This window comes from Aulostomus chinensis, chromosome 20, assembly GCF_037954235.1.
Source record: "Aulostomus chinensis isolate RoL2024-O1b breed Wild chromosome 20, RoL_Achi_v1.0, whole genome shotgun sequence".
Classification (NCBI taxonomy): Eukaryota; Metazoa; Chordata; class Actinopteri; order Syngnathiformes; family Aulostomidae; genus Aulostomus; species Aulostomus chinensis.
In genome coordinates, this window is record NC_141339.1 from 11,757,492 (window position 1) to 11,774,850 (window position 17,359).

At 40.5% G+C, this 17,359-nt stretch overlaps 1 protein-coding gene across 8 annotated transcripts in view; it reads left to right on the forward strand.

Annotated features, from left to right (window-relative positions):
* The window catches only part of gphnb (gephyrin b), a 104,993-nt gene extending 87,964 nt beyond the window's left edge, over positions 1–17,029 (forward strand). For 3 of the 8 annotated variants that reach the window (XM_086188598.1, XM_086188599.1, XM_086188601.1), the window contains 13 exons: positions 703–840; positions 3,762–3,854; positions 6,771–6,826; positions 7,118–7,237; positions 8,818–8,876; positions 9,102–9,255; positions 11,215–11,336; positions 11,488–11,575; positions 11,837–11,910; positions 12,068–12,135; positions 12,256–12,359; positions 14,509–14,605; positions 15,544–17,026. In XM_086188598.1, the coding sequence (XP_086044724.1) occupies positions 703–840; positions 3,762–3,854; positions 6,771–6,826; positions 7,118–7,237; positions 8,818–8,876; positions 9,102–9,255; positions 11,215–11,336; positions 11,488–11,575; positions 11,837–11,910; positions 12,068–12,135; positions 12,256–12,359; positions 14,509–14,605; positions 15,544–15,677 (1,307 nt within the window). In that variant the 3' untranslated portion in view covers positions 15,678–17,026. Of the gene's footprint in view, positions 1–702; positions 841–3,761; positions 3,855–6,770; positions 6,827–7,117; positions 7,238–8,817; positions 8,877–9,101; positions 9,256–11,214; positions 11,337–11,487; positions 11,576–11,836; positions 11,911–12,067; positions 12,136–12,255; positions 12,360–14,508; positions 14,606–15,543 lie in introns of all 8 variants that reach the window. The other 5 variants (XM_086188595.1, XM_086188597.1, XM_086188600.1 and 2 more) reach the window with 4 other exon arrangements.
* Positions 17,030–17,359: the final 330 nt, after the last annotated feature.

Below are 17,359 nucleotides of genomic sequence, written 5' to 3' on the forward strand. Positions count from 1 at the left end.
ACACACAAACAAACATATATGGCAAAAAATTATTCATGTTAATCCAGTTGTCTTGGTGATACTGGCGTAGAAACACATTCGATTACTTAAATTTATTTATATGAAATTATATGTTTCCCATTTGTGCACATCAAGTCTTGTATTTTGACGGTTTTGACAGCCACTGCTAGATTTCCATGTTTTTTTTGTTATTGTTGTTGTTGTTTTTTTTAAGGTTTTAGGTAATTTATCGGTCAAAAAGCAACTCTTAAATGTCTCTTTTGTCCCCAGAGGTAGTTAAGTGGTTCCTGCTGATGGAACCACATTCATGCCTGAGGGATTGACTCCCAGCAGAGTTCTCTCGCCTCTCCCTCCCATCACTGCTGCCTCCCTCGCAACTTTAAAAACTGTCGAAACATAGAAGTAGAATGCTGAGAAAAGATGAGGAAAAACGTTTTAAAATGGAAAATTACAGGTTTTAATTATCAATTTTTTTTCTTTTTATTAATATTTTTAGAAAGAATTTATTTGATTATGTTGTACTTATTTAGAAGCAATGGAAAGATACATAAATAAGAAATGAAGTTCAAATGACCTTGATAATGAATTACAAAGACACAGCAGAGATTTACCCCAGTGTGAGCTGGTCTTCTTTTACAATATGTTTCAATTTTGGGGGCATCAGTTTACTGGCCATGTTTGTGATGTCACACCTCTCCCTAGGTCACAGTGCAGTGGACATCACCAAGGTGGCTCGGAGGCACCGCATGTCCCCCTTCCCCCTCACCTCCATGGACAAGGCCTTCATCACTGTGCTGGAGATGACCGCCGTCCTGGGCACTGAGATCATCAACTACAGGGGTGAGCGGGACGCTACTGTGAACATTTGTGTTGTGTCAATAAATCAAACACCCGAAGATCTTAACAATCCTACTTCACACGCACAAACGTACCAAAATTAATCGGCTCCATGGCATGCTAGGACACCATTATCTCTGCTACAGAACACTAACTGTACATGACAGCATTTGAACGATCTTCAAGTGGACATGTCACTGACTCAGCAGTCTACAGACACTGTTTATCATGACAGGAAGCAAAAATACACACATAAAAGTAATAATAATACGAAAAAAAATCATATTTCCCAACGAACTTTGAAATACACTGTGGCACACAGAATATTTTTTTATTTCTTTCTGAAAGAAAAATTTGATCGTTAACAGCTTTTGCTGTTATAATTTCAGCAGGAAGCTAGATTGCAATCTTCATCGTTTCTTTTTAGGTTAAAGTTTCTGTAATTGATATTTCATACCAACAGCAGATTCAAGGAATAAAGAAATGCCCTCAGAGGATTTTTACATTTTTTTAAGAAATAGTTTAAAATTGAGTCAACATTGAATAAAACGTGGATCAAAATTGACCCTGGACGGGTCACCAGTCCATCTCAGGGCCAACACATAGAGACAGACAACCATTCACACTCACAGTCACACCTACAGTCAATTTAGAGTATCAATCAGCCTCGTCCCCTCTTGATGTCTTTGGACTGTGGGAGGAAGCTGGAGTACCAGAGAGAACCCACACAGGAACAGGGAGAACATGGAGACTCCACACAGAAAGATCCCGTGCTGGAGACGGGACTTGAACCAGGAACCTTCTTGCTGTGAGGCCACAGTGCTGACCACTGCTCCACTGTGCCGCCCCAATAAAGCAATATGTGTTTTAAATTTTGTTCTCGTAGGCTTGGTTTGCATTTGCATGTCTAAACAAACATGAATATGCGCACAGAGGTTAGCAGAGCACCAGAGGGTTTAGTCCTCTGGCAGATGGGGGTGACACAGACAGGGCCGGAGGGGAAAACACATCTCTGAAGAAGGGGTAGCAGGTACCCGGGGGCAATGATGGCCTTCGGCGCTCACGACTTCTAGAAGAAGTGGCTTTTTATGTTTCGGAAGAGAGTAGTAGGATTCTCAGAAGCACAGCTGGGAAGCTGGAAGGAGGACAGCAGGATAAAGAGAGAGAGAGAGAGAGGATGAAGAGATTTTATATATGAAACATTTAGACAGAAAACAGCTGGACAATCTCAGGGCCTGCATTTTGTGTGTGTGTGTGTGTGTGTGTGTGTGAGTGTGTGTGTGTGTGTGTGTGTGTGTGTGTGTGTGTGTGTGTGTGTGTGTTCACACCATGTCCACTTGCATTTGTTCTGTATACTATGTTCCTTTTATCATAATTTGTCCAACCTTAACGGTATATGCTTACTATTTCAGAACTGAGATGTTTACTGTATAATTTTTAGTTGTATGCTTTGAGTTAACAGATGTGCCAAGATTGTTGTGTGTGTGCAAGAGTGTATGTTTGCATATGCATTTGGGGCTTCAGTCTCTCTCAGACTGAAATTATGGTTTTTCACACATCTTTACGAAACCAGAGGATACTCAGAGAACACTTGTCTCCTCCAAGGTGAACTCAACCAAACTTAATGCAACAAAATGTAGTTTTACAGTTTTTTTAATGAATCTTACCCAAGATTTAAGGGGTTCTTACTTGGCCCGTTCTACACAGCTCCAACAAGTTTGGTGAAAATCTGCTTTATATATATATATATATATATATATATATATATATTTTTTTTTTTTTTTTGTGTAATCCTGTGAACAGACAAACAAACAGTACTAAAAACATCACCTCCTCGGGGCAGGTTTAAAAAAGAGTGTTAATGGTACCTGCATACCAAATTAAACAAAACATTTTCCAGAACTGAAAACACACTGAAAGGAGAGACTAAAAAGTCTCGAGATCAGAACAGCTATTAAAGAAAAAGCCGAGCAAAAGTCTCACAACCTTATGCTTGTACATGAAGCGCATTCCAGGGGCTTTCACACCAAATGTTAGCTTGTTTTTCTCCAAGTAATGTGTCTGATCAAACACACACGTTGCTTCTTCAACAAGACATCGCAGCTGCTCTATTTTTATTCTCGAGTCAGCTTTGTGGTCTTAACAAGCTGTTTAAATGGCAGCTCGGAAGGAAGAGTGTTTGTTGAAATACACAATATCTCAGATGAAATGCTGTTGACTTAAAAAAAAAAAAGATATGAGGATTGGACGTAAGCCTTCTTCAGTGATTGAGATGCGTTATTTACAGCAGCCCATTATCGCTGCCTTCTAGTAAGCTGACGTGTGTATGCATATTTTTGCCTTCAACTCCTTGATATCAAAGCTGAGATCTTCATATTAACACCCACGTGATAGTAGCATAAAGGCTCAGAGAAATGCTATATATAGCCACACAGCAGCTTAAGGTATTTTAGTGCCAAGATTTTTCTCTTCCACCCACATTTCCTCTGTCTTTTTCTGTCTTTCTTTCCTTCCCTCGCTCTCTATGAGCTGCTATTGTCTCTGTTCTTCTTCTATGAATGTTTCCTAAATGTTTGTTCATAGTCTGGATTGCAGCATCGGTGTGTCTGAATCAGCTGATGTGTCCATGTGTGCTGGTCAGGTAGTGAGTCATGTAGTGAGATCCTGATGCATGGTGTCATACTCTCTCTCTCTCTCTCTCTCTCGCTCTATCTCTCTCTCTCACACACACACACACACACACACACACCTTTGGCGAATATGTCTCTCTGTATCTTCATGTGAATCAGACGCTCACTCACCCTCTGTCTTTCTTTCTGTTTGCAGCTGTTGCCCCCTGTCACCACCAACCCCGCCCCACCCTCCGCCACCCGTAACACAGCTTCGCCTCCTCTACTCATACTCATGTTCTTCCTCTCCCACAGATGGGATGGGTCGAGTCCTGGCTCAGGACGTTTATGCCAAAGACAACCTGCCACCCTTCCCCGCTTCTGTCAAGGATGGTTATGCTGTGAGAGGTCAGTGATGATGATGTTTCTTTCTTCTTTATGGGGACCTGACACACCAAATAGAAGTAATGATGAAAACACAGACAGTTGTGTTGCCCAGCGTCCTGTTCTTTCACCAAAAAGTTGCACTTGAACACACCGCTAAGACGACATCTTGCGCCAATGGTCTGAACATTCTTGGGAGGAAATAACTCTCACAACCAGCAGGAGGCGGTAGTCAGCATTTGTCAGTGAAAAAGGGAAACTGAAAGACATTTGACTGCAGAAATACACACCTTTGTTAACCAACAATCACTTATATTCGCCATTTTTGTTCACTATATACGCTCGATACTCTTTTATGTCCCTTTGAAACATTCCACCCTCTTCTGTGTACTTTGTTTACCTCAACTAACGTGCTAGCACTGTCGGACACAGATGCTTTCATCAGTTTTGAACCACCAAGCATTTCGTGATATTTGAACAAGTTAGTCAACAATTTTGGTGTCATTTCTGACCCAGGAAGAAATTGACGTAGACCTCCTGGGTTGCATCAACATAGCTAATACACACTAATACTTGGTGTGCAACGAATATGCGATTCCAGCTATGTACGTGCTGCAGTTTGAAATCCTGGCGCTAGATGTTTTTGTGACACTGCCGCTTGTGCTCCGATTGGCTTGATTGAACAGCCAATTATCATGTGGACTGATGGTTGATCATTGGCTTGATATGTCAGAGCCTTTACTGCCTACTGTCAGATATGGATGAAAAAACATATATGTGTTGCACAGTCGCAATGCCTTAAAATTCAGGCTTCGGAGACGTGAACAAAATATGTTTTTACTGGGAAATTCAACAGGCGCCTGAGAATGACGGTCCTGGGATGTCCATATTTAGAAACGGGCCATTGGAACCTAATAATGTCATGTTCTTCTTCTTTCTCTCTTTTTTTTTTTATTAAGGTCTGTTTATTGCTTTCCAGAGAGAGAAAATACAGTGTTTACTGAAATGCTGGTTTTCGTTGCAATTTTTATATGGAGGAGCAGGTATGGAGCAGATATATTTGCATCATACCTCAACCTGGTACCTATAATATAGTGATGCGACTGTTATTTTACATTTTATGCTGCTGTGTGTTCTTACAAAGGAGTTGCGAACTCTGAGGTGCTTCCTTCCTACATAACTGACCTGACTGTCCTTGTTAGTGATGAACGGGACACATGGTGCAGTGAAAACCTGCCTCAGGAGCAATGAAAGGCTTCTCTTCAACAAGGCTTGGCTCTTTGGGGAAACTTTGAGGGGGCTGCCAGGTGGACATACCAGGCAGGAGATAGCGTAAAACTGCTGTGAGTTTATTTTTGCTTCAAACTCTATCCCTTCAGGCTGTGGAAATGTCTTATAGTAGTGTTCTCATCGAGATCCAGGAGATGGCTTGTGGTTCTTGGGAGGCAGTGAGGGGCCTGTTAACCTGGAGAGCAGGGTGGCAGCTTGTTGGCTTCAGGCAGCTCAAAAATTCTTATAACATCTGCTGTTGGTACTTGCTGATGGAGAAGAAGCAACACCACAGGTCTCCAGGTTTTGTGTATTTGTCCCGAGGGTCCTCTGAGGCCCACGTGCAGAGATTTCAGCCTAGATGGTGAGCCTAGAAAGAGCCAATAACCTACTGCTTCCATCAGAGGCAGTGTGTGTTATTCAACTTTTACCAACTTACAGCAGCCATCTTCTTCTGCTACACGTGCTGAATAAATAAGTTGAAATACTGTAATAGGTTAACTCTGGGGAAACAGCTTATGTTGACCTAAGTGATGGTTAATGTTTCTTTAAAGTCAAATTTGCATTGGTTTGGCCCGCATTGACTTATAAATTCAAAATTAAAGCAAACATTCACGTACCATCTGAGGTATTTTCGTCGTCAGGGTAGCACAGGGAGGAAGCGATGTCTATGTTTCTTTAGTATAGTTTCCTGGAACTGCTTTAGCGCTATCAGCTGCTGCTTACAAAATCCCCCATGCTACATAAAAACAACAACATACTCCCAGTTAGCAAGTAAGGAGCAACCTACACATCACAAATGGCAAGTTGATGATGATTTATTCACAGTGAACAGTAAAGATATTAGCAAATAGTAAATATATTCACAAATATTGACATATGAGTAAGTTTTCCGAATAGAGCCCTGTATGCCATCTTTGCACACGCCCACAACAGTTATGATTGGCCTAAAGAAATAAAACCAAGCCACTGCATTTTAACTACTTTAGGAGAACAATAACAGATTGAAACACATGGTGCTCTTGTGCTGGCACAGCATGAAGGAGGGACGTCAAGTTACAGGAGTTAGCTCAACTGATACTCAGGAACAGGAAGTAGGAAGTATGCAGGGATCTTTTTTTTTTTTTTCCAGAGAAAGAGGTTACACACCTTCGCCTTTTTTTTTTTAGTAGAGGGGCAGTTAATCCTCCTACATGTTGGAATTTCTATTTTTCCAGTCACTTGATGTGTCACATGGTCATTTTAAAGTAAAGCTAATAAGCGTTAGGAGCTTCTTTCTTGGTGTTTGGACTATATAATGAAGGTTCTTTGAAAGTTTGGATATAGCCAGTCGTTGATGATTCTGAACAGACTGTCTGTGCAGCTCAGGGTGGAGTTCATGGCTTCAAAAAGTGTTTGTAGCCCACATGGTGTCTCATCATAGAACAGTGTCAGACCCAATGACTAATGATTAAATTAGTGAGAACTTCCAGCATTAAAAATACAGCGCGTGTCTGTTTTTGAGATGTTTAACTCAAGAACTCCAAACGTCAGAGTTTCCCTCATTTCCCTCCTGTTCGTTGTGAAGCCCACTGAAACACAGTGACTCAACGAAATGACGCACTCCTACACACCATTTCAGCTGCACACATGTGGAATACTTTGGTTTGACTATTCAATCTTTTATTTTAGCTGCTGATGGCCCGGGCGACCGCTTCATCATTGGAGAGTCACAAGCTGGAGAGCAGGTCTGTGCCTACATTGACACTTATCACGCTCGTGCTCACAAAAAGACCCTCACACACTCAGTTATTCTCACACCCACACAGCCTACATGTGAACAGAAGATATCTTTTGTTTAGGTTCAAAGCTCTCTTCAGTTTGGTTCAAGTGCTATTCAGTAGGATGTGCGTTCTCATTTATATTTACTTGAGCCATCCCAACAAAGAAGCCGCACATTTTTGAAAGTAATAAAAAGTGCCACCTTTGTTTATTATTACATCTTTGTCATCTGTGGTGTCCAATCTTTTCCCGTTCAGCCCACCCACACAGTGATGCCCGGCCAGGTGATGAGGGTGACGACGGGTGCTCCTATCCCCTGTGGGGCTGACGCCGTCGTACAAGTGGAAGATACTGAACTCCTCCGTGAATCTGAAGATGTAAGTCTGAAGGAAACAAAACTTTACAAGAGAGAGGATAAAAGAGGATAAAAAAAGTTGATATTTATTCTAAAAAAGTATCAACTAAGGGCCTTAAGTTCATGGAGACATAAGAATGGACAGACAGCACACGGTTGGCACATGTGAGGAGAGATTTATGAAATGAAGCAGCATAATATAGACATTTCAGAACACATATTCCATTGTGAATAGAGGTCTTAAAACTACGGATGGCTCGATGCCACTTTTCCTTCTCTAAGACATCTTGGCAGTTAATATATCGTTGCACTTTGCTTCACCTGCCATCGAAAAAACATAAATGTGAAACAGATACTCCGACATATTGTCTACCGCCGCCAAGAGTGAAATACATGCAGCCTGCCTCAGTTGTAAAATAGTTAGACCGTCTGTGTTTTCTGTAATTCTTCTGTCTTAACGGCGCGTCACAACACGTTGCTCGGTGTTTAGTTGAGCATTTACATGGAAATTTGGGCTGATGAGTGCATCTTATTTTTGATTTGTGAGTGATTTAGGCTGGTAACTGGATACCAGTGCAGTGTTCATTTTACCTCACAAGTGGGGTGTCAGTATTGGGACATCACACCTGAAATGGCAGCACTCTATCAGAAGAAGTGAGTAAAAGTAACAAAACACACCTTGTGGATGTCCCAGCTATTTGAAATACCAGTTGATAGCAACGCTGTATGGGGTATTTTGTTAATGTAAACATTATGACAGCATGTCCACTGGTAGAAGATGAACAGTCTCGAGCGTATTACCGATTTAACACAATCAAGACACAATCAAGATGTACTTGCTAAAAAAACAATTTATGATCAAAGCGATCCCACTATTGATGTGCGTAGCACCGTTTGAATTGTGATCTCGGGGTTCGTCAAGTATCTCTGAGTTTCTGAGGGGCTCCAGTTAACACTTCCAGCTCGGAATTTCCAACATCTGATTTGAACTAGAAGGCAGCACGAGTATCGTAAGCGCGCTTCGGTACGATCATTAAACCATATCTATTCTACTGCAGAACAAGTGTGTCAATACAAGGGTGAATAAAAATAGATCACAATAAAAGGTGTTGAATTATTCCAGTCTCAAAGAATGAAACCTAATGTTTTCCAAATTCCACTTGATCCTGCTGTTAAGATCTGCGAGGGCTGATATGATTGGATTAAAAGATATTCACTCATTCCCACACCCTCTGCGTATATTCTCAGTCATCCAGCTCCTTTTAGCAGCGCCATACTGGACCAAAACAAGCAGTGCACAAATCTACACCTACGCAGTCCGCACACCTCTGCTTGTTTGTGCACTTGCGTGGTTAAAATAGAGCCCTGAGAGTTAATTGTCTTCAGCAGATGTATTCAAGGCGGCTTTGTCGTTCACTGGAAGGGTGAGACAGCATGCATCTTTTTTGTTGTTTATTTAATCTTAAACAAGACCTATTGTTCCTTTAAAAAAAAAAATCAAGAGTGGAATCAAAAGAAACTGTGCATAACAAACAACAAAAAGATAATAGGAAATGAGAATTTCATCATGAGAAACAGCTTAAGAGCTTGTTTGTCTTTTAGGGCACAGAGGAGCTAGAGGTACGAATTCTAGTCCAGGCTCGCCCGGGCCAGGACATCAGGTTAGTCTTTTTCTCTGTTGTATCATACGGTCATGAAAGATCTGGAAAAGTCATTGAATTTAATTATAGCAATTCTCAGGACTTTGGGAAATGACATAAAACCAGAAAAATTATAGAATGTCATGGAAATTTGCTAAAAAAAACAAAAAAACAAAACAATATCAAGATAAAAGCAATAATTCCCATTTATGGTATATATTATATATGTTCCACTCCTCTCTTTAGGCCTATCGGTCACGACATCAAGCGTGGAGAGTGTGTGCTGGCCAAAGGCACCCACATGGGCCCCTCTGAGATTGGCCTCCTTGCCACTGTTGGAGTCACAGAGGTTGAGGTCCAGAAATTCCCTGTGGTGGCTGTTATGTCTACAGGAAATGAGGTAATGAGGTTTTACCTTTTTTTGGAATTTCTCAGGTAACAGCACATCATTGGATCTTTATTTGCCAAAAAAAAGCTCCACCTGCTAAAGTGTAACAACTATTTTGACAACATACCTAATTCATATTCATGCACAATCAGCATTTTCTGCCAATAAATGTGATTTCAGTCATTACATTTTAAATGATGCAATCATAATTTGAGTATGGCTGAAATGTGTAACCTTCATGGAGGTCCTCTGCAGACTTTAGGCTCTCATTCCTTAGAAAATATGTCTAAAATGCCTAAATCACAAATAATAATTCTTGTTTGTTTCTCTGTGAGTACTTCTCATGTGCAGCAGCATTATTTAGGCCATCCAGGTCGCTGTTATGTTCAGTTTCGGCTGCTTCTCTGGACTTCTCTCAACCTTTTTGCGTTGCAATCCCCCCGAATAATCAGCTTCTTGGTCCAACCCAAATATTAAATTCAATTTTAGCTTTACTAGTTCATAGATTTATTTCAAAACTTCACCGTCATAGTCACCATGGGTACTTTACCCCCTAAAAGAACAGTAATGGAAAGAAATACATTCTCTTTAATACTGAATAAATTAGACCCTACATTAAGAGATGCTTTCTCTTCTCAAAGTTTATCGTAGTTTTCATGGTTTTCAAGGGCAAGCGCACTTTGACTGTCACACACTTAATGAAATCCACGCCAAGATGAATTACATCATTTTTACGGGAAGCTGAATGTTAAAAAAAAAAAACAGTTAAAATGGTATAAAAGCAGAATTGAGTTGGATTTTACCAACTTGAATAATACATAAATGAATAACGTCTTCCTGTCATTGTTCTTTGCGTTTCCTCCTCATCAAAGACTGGAAATCATGTGAAACTAGAGGCTGCTACCATTACCGTGGCAAGATTACACGCGCCTGGAGACTTACAGCCAAAACCTCTTGTTTAAAAAAAATAAATAAAAAAATTTTTGCTCTTGTAAATCCGGATGCTACAGCCGTCCCACACATTGGTGAAAATGAGCGTAATTTTTTTTACACAATCCTGCTAAAAGTCAAACAAGCTGCACTGAATACATCTTGGGCAGCATGGCTCAGAGGTAGCCGTCTAGCAACCGAAGGGGTTGCTGGTTCAGTTCGCACTTCCCATCATGTTGAACTGTCCTTGAGCAAGATATTGAGCCCCTAATTGCTCCTGATGAGTAGGTAGGCGCCTTGCATGGCAGCCTCCACCATCAGTGTGTGAGTGTGTGTGTGAATGGGTGAGTGAGACGACACTGTAAAGCGCTTTGAGTGCCGCTAAGGTAGAAAGGCGCCATATAAAAATGAGTCCATTTACCAGTTCGGGACGTCATTTTGAAAAGTAGACAGGGAAATCATGTATGGATGTCAAATCTGTGTATCTTAAACTTAAACTCCTAAATATGACCTTTTACACAAAACAGTCATATTGACAAGTGTACGTAAGTTAGCCTGTTGTTCTGAATTGAGTTTGGATGTAAGCGAGACGGCAAGTGACTGGTTCTACTTTAAAACTTGAAGATTTTTGTGATCAGAGTTGTGCTTCCAGCAATATAAAACTGATTATGTGATATAAGAGGAGATATCATAAATTTTGGGATGTCACTAAATCATAGTGTGGCTTCGTCTCTGTTTTAAAGGGTGCATAAGAGTGAAGTAATGGAGTTTTCTGAACTTCACCTGAGTCTTCTATACTTTGTCTGTTCCATTTCACTGTTATATCCATCTTATGAATGATTATTGATCAGAAAATGTAACTTCATTTACACCCATCGGTGCTATAATATCCCTATTTAGGCATTTGGTCAAAAATATAAGGATATTTGGGCCTAAGAGGATGGCTCTATTAATCCCAATATCTGAAGAATGTTTTATGAAAATAACTGAAACCAGATTTGCACTTATAGAGTGTTTACTATTGACTTTGTCCTGCTACAGCTGCTGAACCCAGAAGATGACCTCCATCCTGGGAAGATCAGGGACAGCAATCGCTCCACCCTGCTGGCCACAATCCAGGAGCACGGCTACCCCACTATCAACCTGGGCATTGTGGGAGACAAGTACACCTTCACATTTATTCTCTCACATTTACATCCACATTTACATTCGTGTTCATCATCCCGCTACGCTCACTCTGCTCTGAAACGGCCTATTTTCTCCCCCTTCCATTGCGAGTTGGTATTCAACACAGTTTGTGTCTGTGCCCCACAGCCCCGATGACCTTCTCAACGCTCTGAATGAAGGCATCAGCCGTGCTGATGTCATCATCACCTCAGGAGGAGTGTCCATGGGAGAGAAGGTAGGATGGCAATAAAAAAGTGCACACGAGTTCAGTCGTAGCTTTTTGAGTTTTGCTGACACTTTGTGGTAGAAAGGAGGTATAACATCTTGGTCTCACAAGAAATAAGTCTTAGAAGAAACTTAAATTGTTGATTATTTATGAGGTAAATACAAAATATTTTATGTCCATAAAGGATTTTAATTCTCTGTACTCTTGAAATATCCCTGATTATATTTAGTTGTTCTTTTAGTGTAGTTGTCTGTGTTTTGTGTCTTTCAGGACTATCTGAAGCAGGTGCTGGATATTGATCTTCATGCTCAGATCCATTTTGGTCGTGTTTTCATGAAACCAGGGTACAACTATTTATAATTATTAGTGTAAATGAGGTTGTATACTTGAAGCATAAACATATGAGAGAAAACTGAACAAAACAAGTGTGTTCTATACCTCTGAGGAGCTAAAACATTCATTTTATCATAATTTGAAATGAAATGAAATGCTCTTTTTCAGTCTCCCGACAACATTTGCCACATTGGACATCGACGGTGCTCGCAAATTAATCTTTGCCCTCCCAGGTAGTGTGTGAAGTTGAGAGAAAGAGCCATTCACTCTGCTGTTTCTGAAGAGCTTTTACTCATATATTGTATCCTCCCCTCTCCTTCCCGCTGTCCTCCTCTCCGTCCGTCCGTCCGTCCTAGGAAACCCTGTGTCCGCTGTTGTCACCTGTAATCTTTTTGTCATCCCTGCCTTGAGGAAGATGCAGGGTATTTTGGACCCAAGGCCCACTATCATCAAAGCAAGGGTAGGCGACCGAGCACCGTCACTTTCTGACCCCGCAGAGTTCATCACGTCCTTAAGCGTTGGTGGTCTCAACGTGTTTATTTCTGTTCCAAGAAATAAGTTCTTCTGAGAGGCTTTTTTTTTTGTGACAGCTAAAAGGCTCAAACTTTTCATTTTGAGCACGCATCTGTTTGATGATGTCATTTTGATCCAAGCTGATTTTTCTTTGTCTGAAAAGAGTAAATGTTTTTTTTTTTTTAAAAACAGTAAATATGGAGTTAAATTCTGATCGCTCTCTTTTTAGTTCTCATAATTTAAGTACAACAATTTTAAGCAAAGAGGATTGGACATTTGCACTGAATCATTGCAGTCCATTGCATCTTAACTCCTGATTTAAAGCCATTTTCATTACCTCCTTAATACATATTTATGACCGCCATATTTTGCTCAGACTTGACAGATCAACTGGGCCACACTGACCTGAAGGCCTCATGATTATTCATACTTATTATTACAGTATCATACAAACCCAGCAGCTTGTGTGCACAACAGGCGTCATCAAGTATGAGTTCTGGTCCCTCGCCATCGTGGGGGCTACCCAGAGAGCTCTGTTACATCATTTGCTGTCGTAAAGCCGTTAGAAATCAACTGGAATGCATTACTGTCACTTAGTAGTGGGACTGATGGTCTGAAAGCAGATGGCAGCAGACGCAGGTCAAATGGTGTTCTGGAGAAGCCATCTCAGCTGCCAACTGCTCCATTTTCCTTTAACTTATATTCTATTGGTTAAGCCTTAAAGATGGCCTAATATGTGGGTAAATGTACCATGTATCCCCTCAGTAATATTTTTGGGGGTCCGCATCTTTCTTTTGCCAGTTGAACATTTAATTTTAGTCGCAACTTTTGAGCTGCATTCACGTGCTTCAAGGAAATGGGAATTTTACTGACAGCAGTCATTACACAGAAAATCAATCGTTGATAATACTTAAAGTAATTCTTCATCCAAAATTGTTGTTTTTTTGTTGTTGTTGTTTTTTTGCCTTTAACTTTCTCTCAAATTGACGTCTTGATCGCAGGAATATGTGTTTCACTTCCGCGTCACTTCTTCGTGACTCCAGAATGCAGAAAGATCCAGCCACTTATATTTAGCTTGAAGCTAATGGAGACTGATGGCTAACAACAGCAAAACTGTCCAAAAAATATCAGTTGACATTCAAAGTATTTACAAATTACTGAGCGTATGGCTGGATAAAGGAGATGAGGATCATATCGGATAACATGCTCGAGAGTTTTGCAAACAGATGTGTTTGGCAGGTTTTGCTGCCGTCAGTCACTGTTAGCTTCAAGCTAAATGTACCTGGCTGACCTCCACTGCTTCTTGTAGTCACAAAGAAGTGATGCGGGGGGGGGGGGGGGGAGCATCACGTCGAGGGTCTTACCTTCAGTAGATGTTGGTCAACACGACTTCCGTGCAAAGGAGCCGTAAGGAGCGGCGCTGTAATGCTCAGCATTCCTCTGCAGAGGACGGAGATGGCAGAGACAACGTGTTCACCAAATGAACACCCACCTCAAAGAAACCCGTAGCTGTTAACACGTAGGCTATATTTGTAACATTTTCCCTGTTTTACTTTAGCCATTAGACAGCCCTTCCTTTTGGCTCGACTTCCTTACATTCCTACGCATGCAGCAGCACTTTCAGATTTATTAATCTGACAACAGAAAGGGCTGCCTGACTCCAAAAGTAAAGCAATGAGATGTTAAAAATAAAGCTTACATGTTAACAAATATTGATTTTTTTTTTTTTACATAGTTTTTTTTTTTTTAGGTGGGCATTTATTTGGAAGATTAAGTCTTTTCTGCAGAGGCCATTTCAGCATTACGAGAACTGACCAACCACTGAAGATAAGACCTGTACTATGACGACTACTTAATGCAGCCCCACTAAATTTAAGATTAACAGACATAAAATGTTACGGAGACCTGAGATTTACTCATCTGTCTTCAAAAGATTCTCTCTGTTACTTAAGTCTGTCTTTGTTACCCGCAGGTACACCAGAATAATGGAGTTTGTCACATAGAACGAGAAAAAACCCCATCTCTGACAGCCAAGTTACATTTTTTTTGTAAATGACAAATGTCTTCTGAATGAACTGTGTGCGGTTTTGCTTCAGTTGTCGTGTGACGTGAAGTTGGATCCTCGCCCTGAATACCACCGCTGCATCCTGACATGGCATCACCAGGAGCCTCTGCCGTGGGCACAGAGCACAGGTAGCGACATCAGTCAACGCTTGTGCTAAGCTAAGCTCCGGAGCGGTTCTGCCTGTCAGTGCAACTGTTTTCTGTTCGTCGCTGTCCTGCGTTTGGAGTGGTTTCTTAAATGCAGCAGGCACATTTGATAGAAATTAATCGCTGTATCGCCTTTAGCAATGTTCAATTAATATTTGTAAGGGTTCATCGTGTGTCACGGTCTGATTTGAAATTGACTATTGTGTCGAGGCAGATACGTAGTGTTCTACAGACTTAAGATATCTTTATTTAAATAAGACCCCCAAAAAAGATGAACTGTTATTGTTTAAATGTGATTTTCGATGAAAATGAGAATATCGATACAAACATCTGTATTTCCTCTAATATTGCAAATCATATTGCATTTGCAGTATCAGTCAAAATTATCACAATTATTTGGTTCATCCCAAATCAAAAAGATGGGAGGAAAAGAAAATGAGAACAATTCATGAATTGAATTCAATTTTAAGAATTAATATACTCCTGTTTTCTTTTGTTTAGTGAATTTGTGATGCTTTGACGTGTTTGATTTCACTTTTTGGTCCAGGTAGAAATAATAATGATGTTGTTTACACTCAGTACTAGACAGTTGATTCCCCGTGGGTTCTCTCCAAGTGCTCCACGTTCCTCCCACAGACCATGAACATGCAATTTTGGTTAAGTGGTGACTCTAAATCGGTAGGTGGGAGTAGACGTGTGTCTCTGTATGTCCAGGGTCGCCTCACGCCCAACGTAAGCTGAGAAAGGTTCCAGTACTGTGACCTGTACAGGATCGCCAGTGTAGATAATGATTGAATTAATTTATAGTTTGCTAGATTTATCGCATATGAAACTGTCAAGGGGGGGGGGGGATTATCCATCTTAAACACTTACAGCAATTCCAATTTTATCCAAATTTCATCCTTATTTTTTTTCTTCAGGGAACCAGGTGAGCAGCAGACTGATGAGTATGCGCAGCGCTAACGGGCTCCTGATGCTACCTCCGAAAACAGAGCAATATGTGGAGCTGCACAAGGGGGAGGTGGTTGACGTCATGGTCATCGGCCGGCTATGATGTCATCACAGGGGGACGGAGAGCTGCCGTCATTTAGCGAGGGATGGAATGGGTGGTTCACGGTGCATGTCCACATATCATTGACTATTCTGTAATATGCAACGGCACAGCTAGTTTTTATTGATTTGGATAACGTTGAGGTATAGTCAACATCTTGATCACAACCTAGATACATATGAAAAAAATTAATTTAAAAAGATTATAGTATTTCAAACAAAGAAAATATAACTTTTAATGAAAAAAATCTAATTATAAAAAGAGATTTATTCTGTAATATATTATTATGATTATTCTTATTATTATTATCATTATTATTCTTATTATCATTATTATATTAAGGCAACTTTGTTCCTTTCATTGCAATTGCTTTGTGTGTTCAATGCTAGACCTTATCTATAGCAGTAGCATTTTAATAGACAGCTGTAGGTGCCTGCCAGGACAAAAAAAAAAAGATAATTATTATTTTCTCATCTTTAGTGGAAAAAAAAATCTGTTTTTTGAAAAATGAAGAAAATATTGAGGAAGACTCCAGATTTCCCACGGTGCTCAGCTAAGAGGAAGAGGGGGTACATCAAGGCCACTTCCTCTTTCGAGCGCCCATCAAGGTGACACTTCAGTTTTTCTCTCATTAGTATGCATCATAATGGCTTCACAAAGAGCTTTGCTTGTTGTTTATCTTGTGAGTCTTGTTTATGTGCGCAGTGCCAAATTGCCTGGGCAGGGAAGAGGTGGTGTTGGGAAGGGGGAGGTGTGCGTGAGGCGCGTGTGTGTGTTTGTGCGTGTGCGTGCGTGTGTGCATGTGTGCGTGCATGTGTGCAGGTGGTGTGGGTGGTGTATGTGTGTGTGTGTGTGTGCGCGTGTGTTAGAGGGGGGGGGGGGGGGGGTCACCCCGCACCCAGTCTGCCCAGACCTGAAGCTTCCTTATATTCACGGTGACCAGGTGGAAACTTCGCTCCGAATTCCCCCCTGCCAGGGGCGAGCTGAACCTGGGAGAAATAACCTTTTATTTGATCAACTACCGAAGAAAAAAAAAAAAGAAAGAAAAGAAACAGCTTCTTTAAGTGCTGACAGCCTTTTTAACCAACTTCACAAAAAAATGTACAGAAAAAAAAAATTAGAACCATATTGTACAGATATATGTGACCAGCACTCCTAAGGAAATTATTAAGCAATGAGGAGACATTGAACAACGCTGTACTATAACATTTTCTGTAATGATATGAAACTGATGAAAGAGAATAAGATAATAAAAATCCTTGACCATTATGTAAAAAAAAAAAAGTTATTGTTGGGTTTCCTTTTTTTTAATAAAAATACATCTAAAGAAATACAAGTGATTTCCTTCTTTGGTGTGCAATGTGAAGAGAATGAAGAGTCTCACTCCCACTAAAAAAAACACTACCAACAGGCAAAATATGGTGTATGTATACGTTTTATTATACTGGGGGTGCACAATATTTTATTTCTCATGATGATAGAGGAGATTTTATTGCATGTACATTATAGGGCTTTAAAGTAAATCACTAAAAATAACGGTATATGGTAAGTTATCTTAAATACTTTAACGCTACTTTTTACGAAACAAATGCAGTGTTATTTCTGCTGTGCACTTGTCTGATGTGAAGTCTGAAGGACAGGTAAACCTTGAATCCAAGCTGATATTTTTGGGGGGGATTATTATT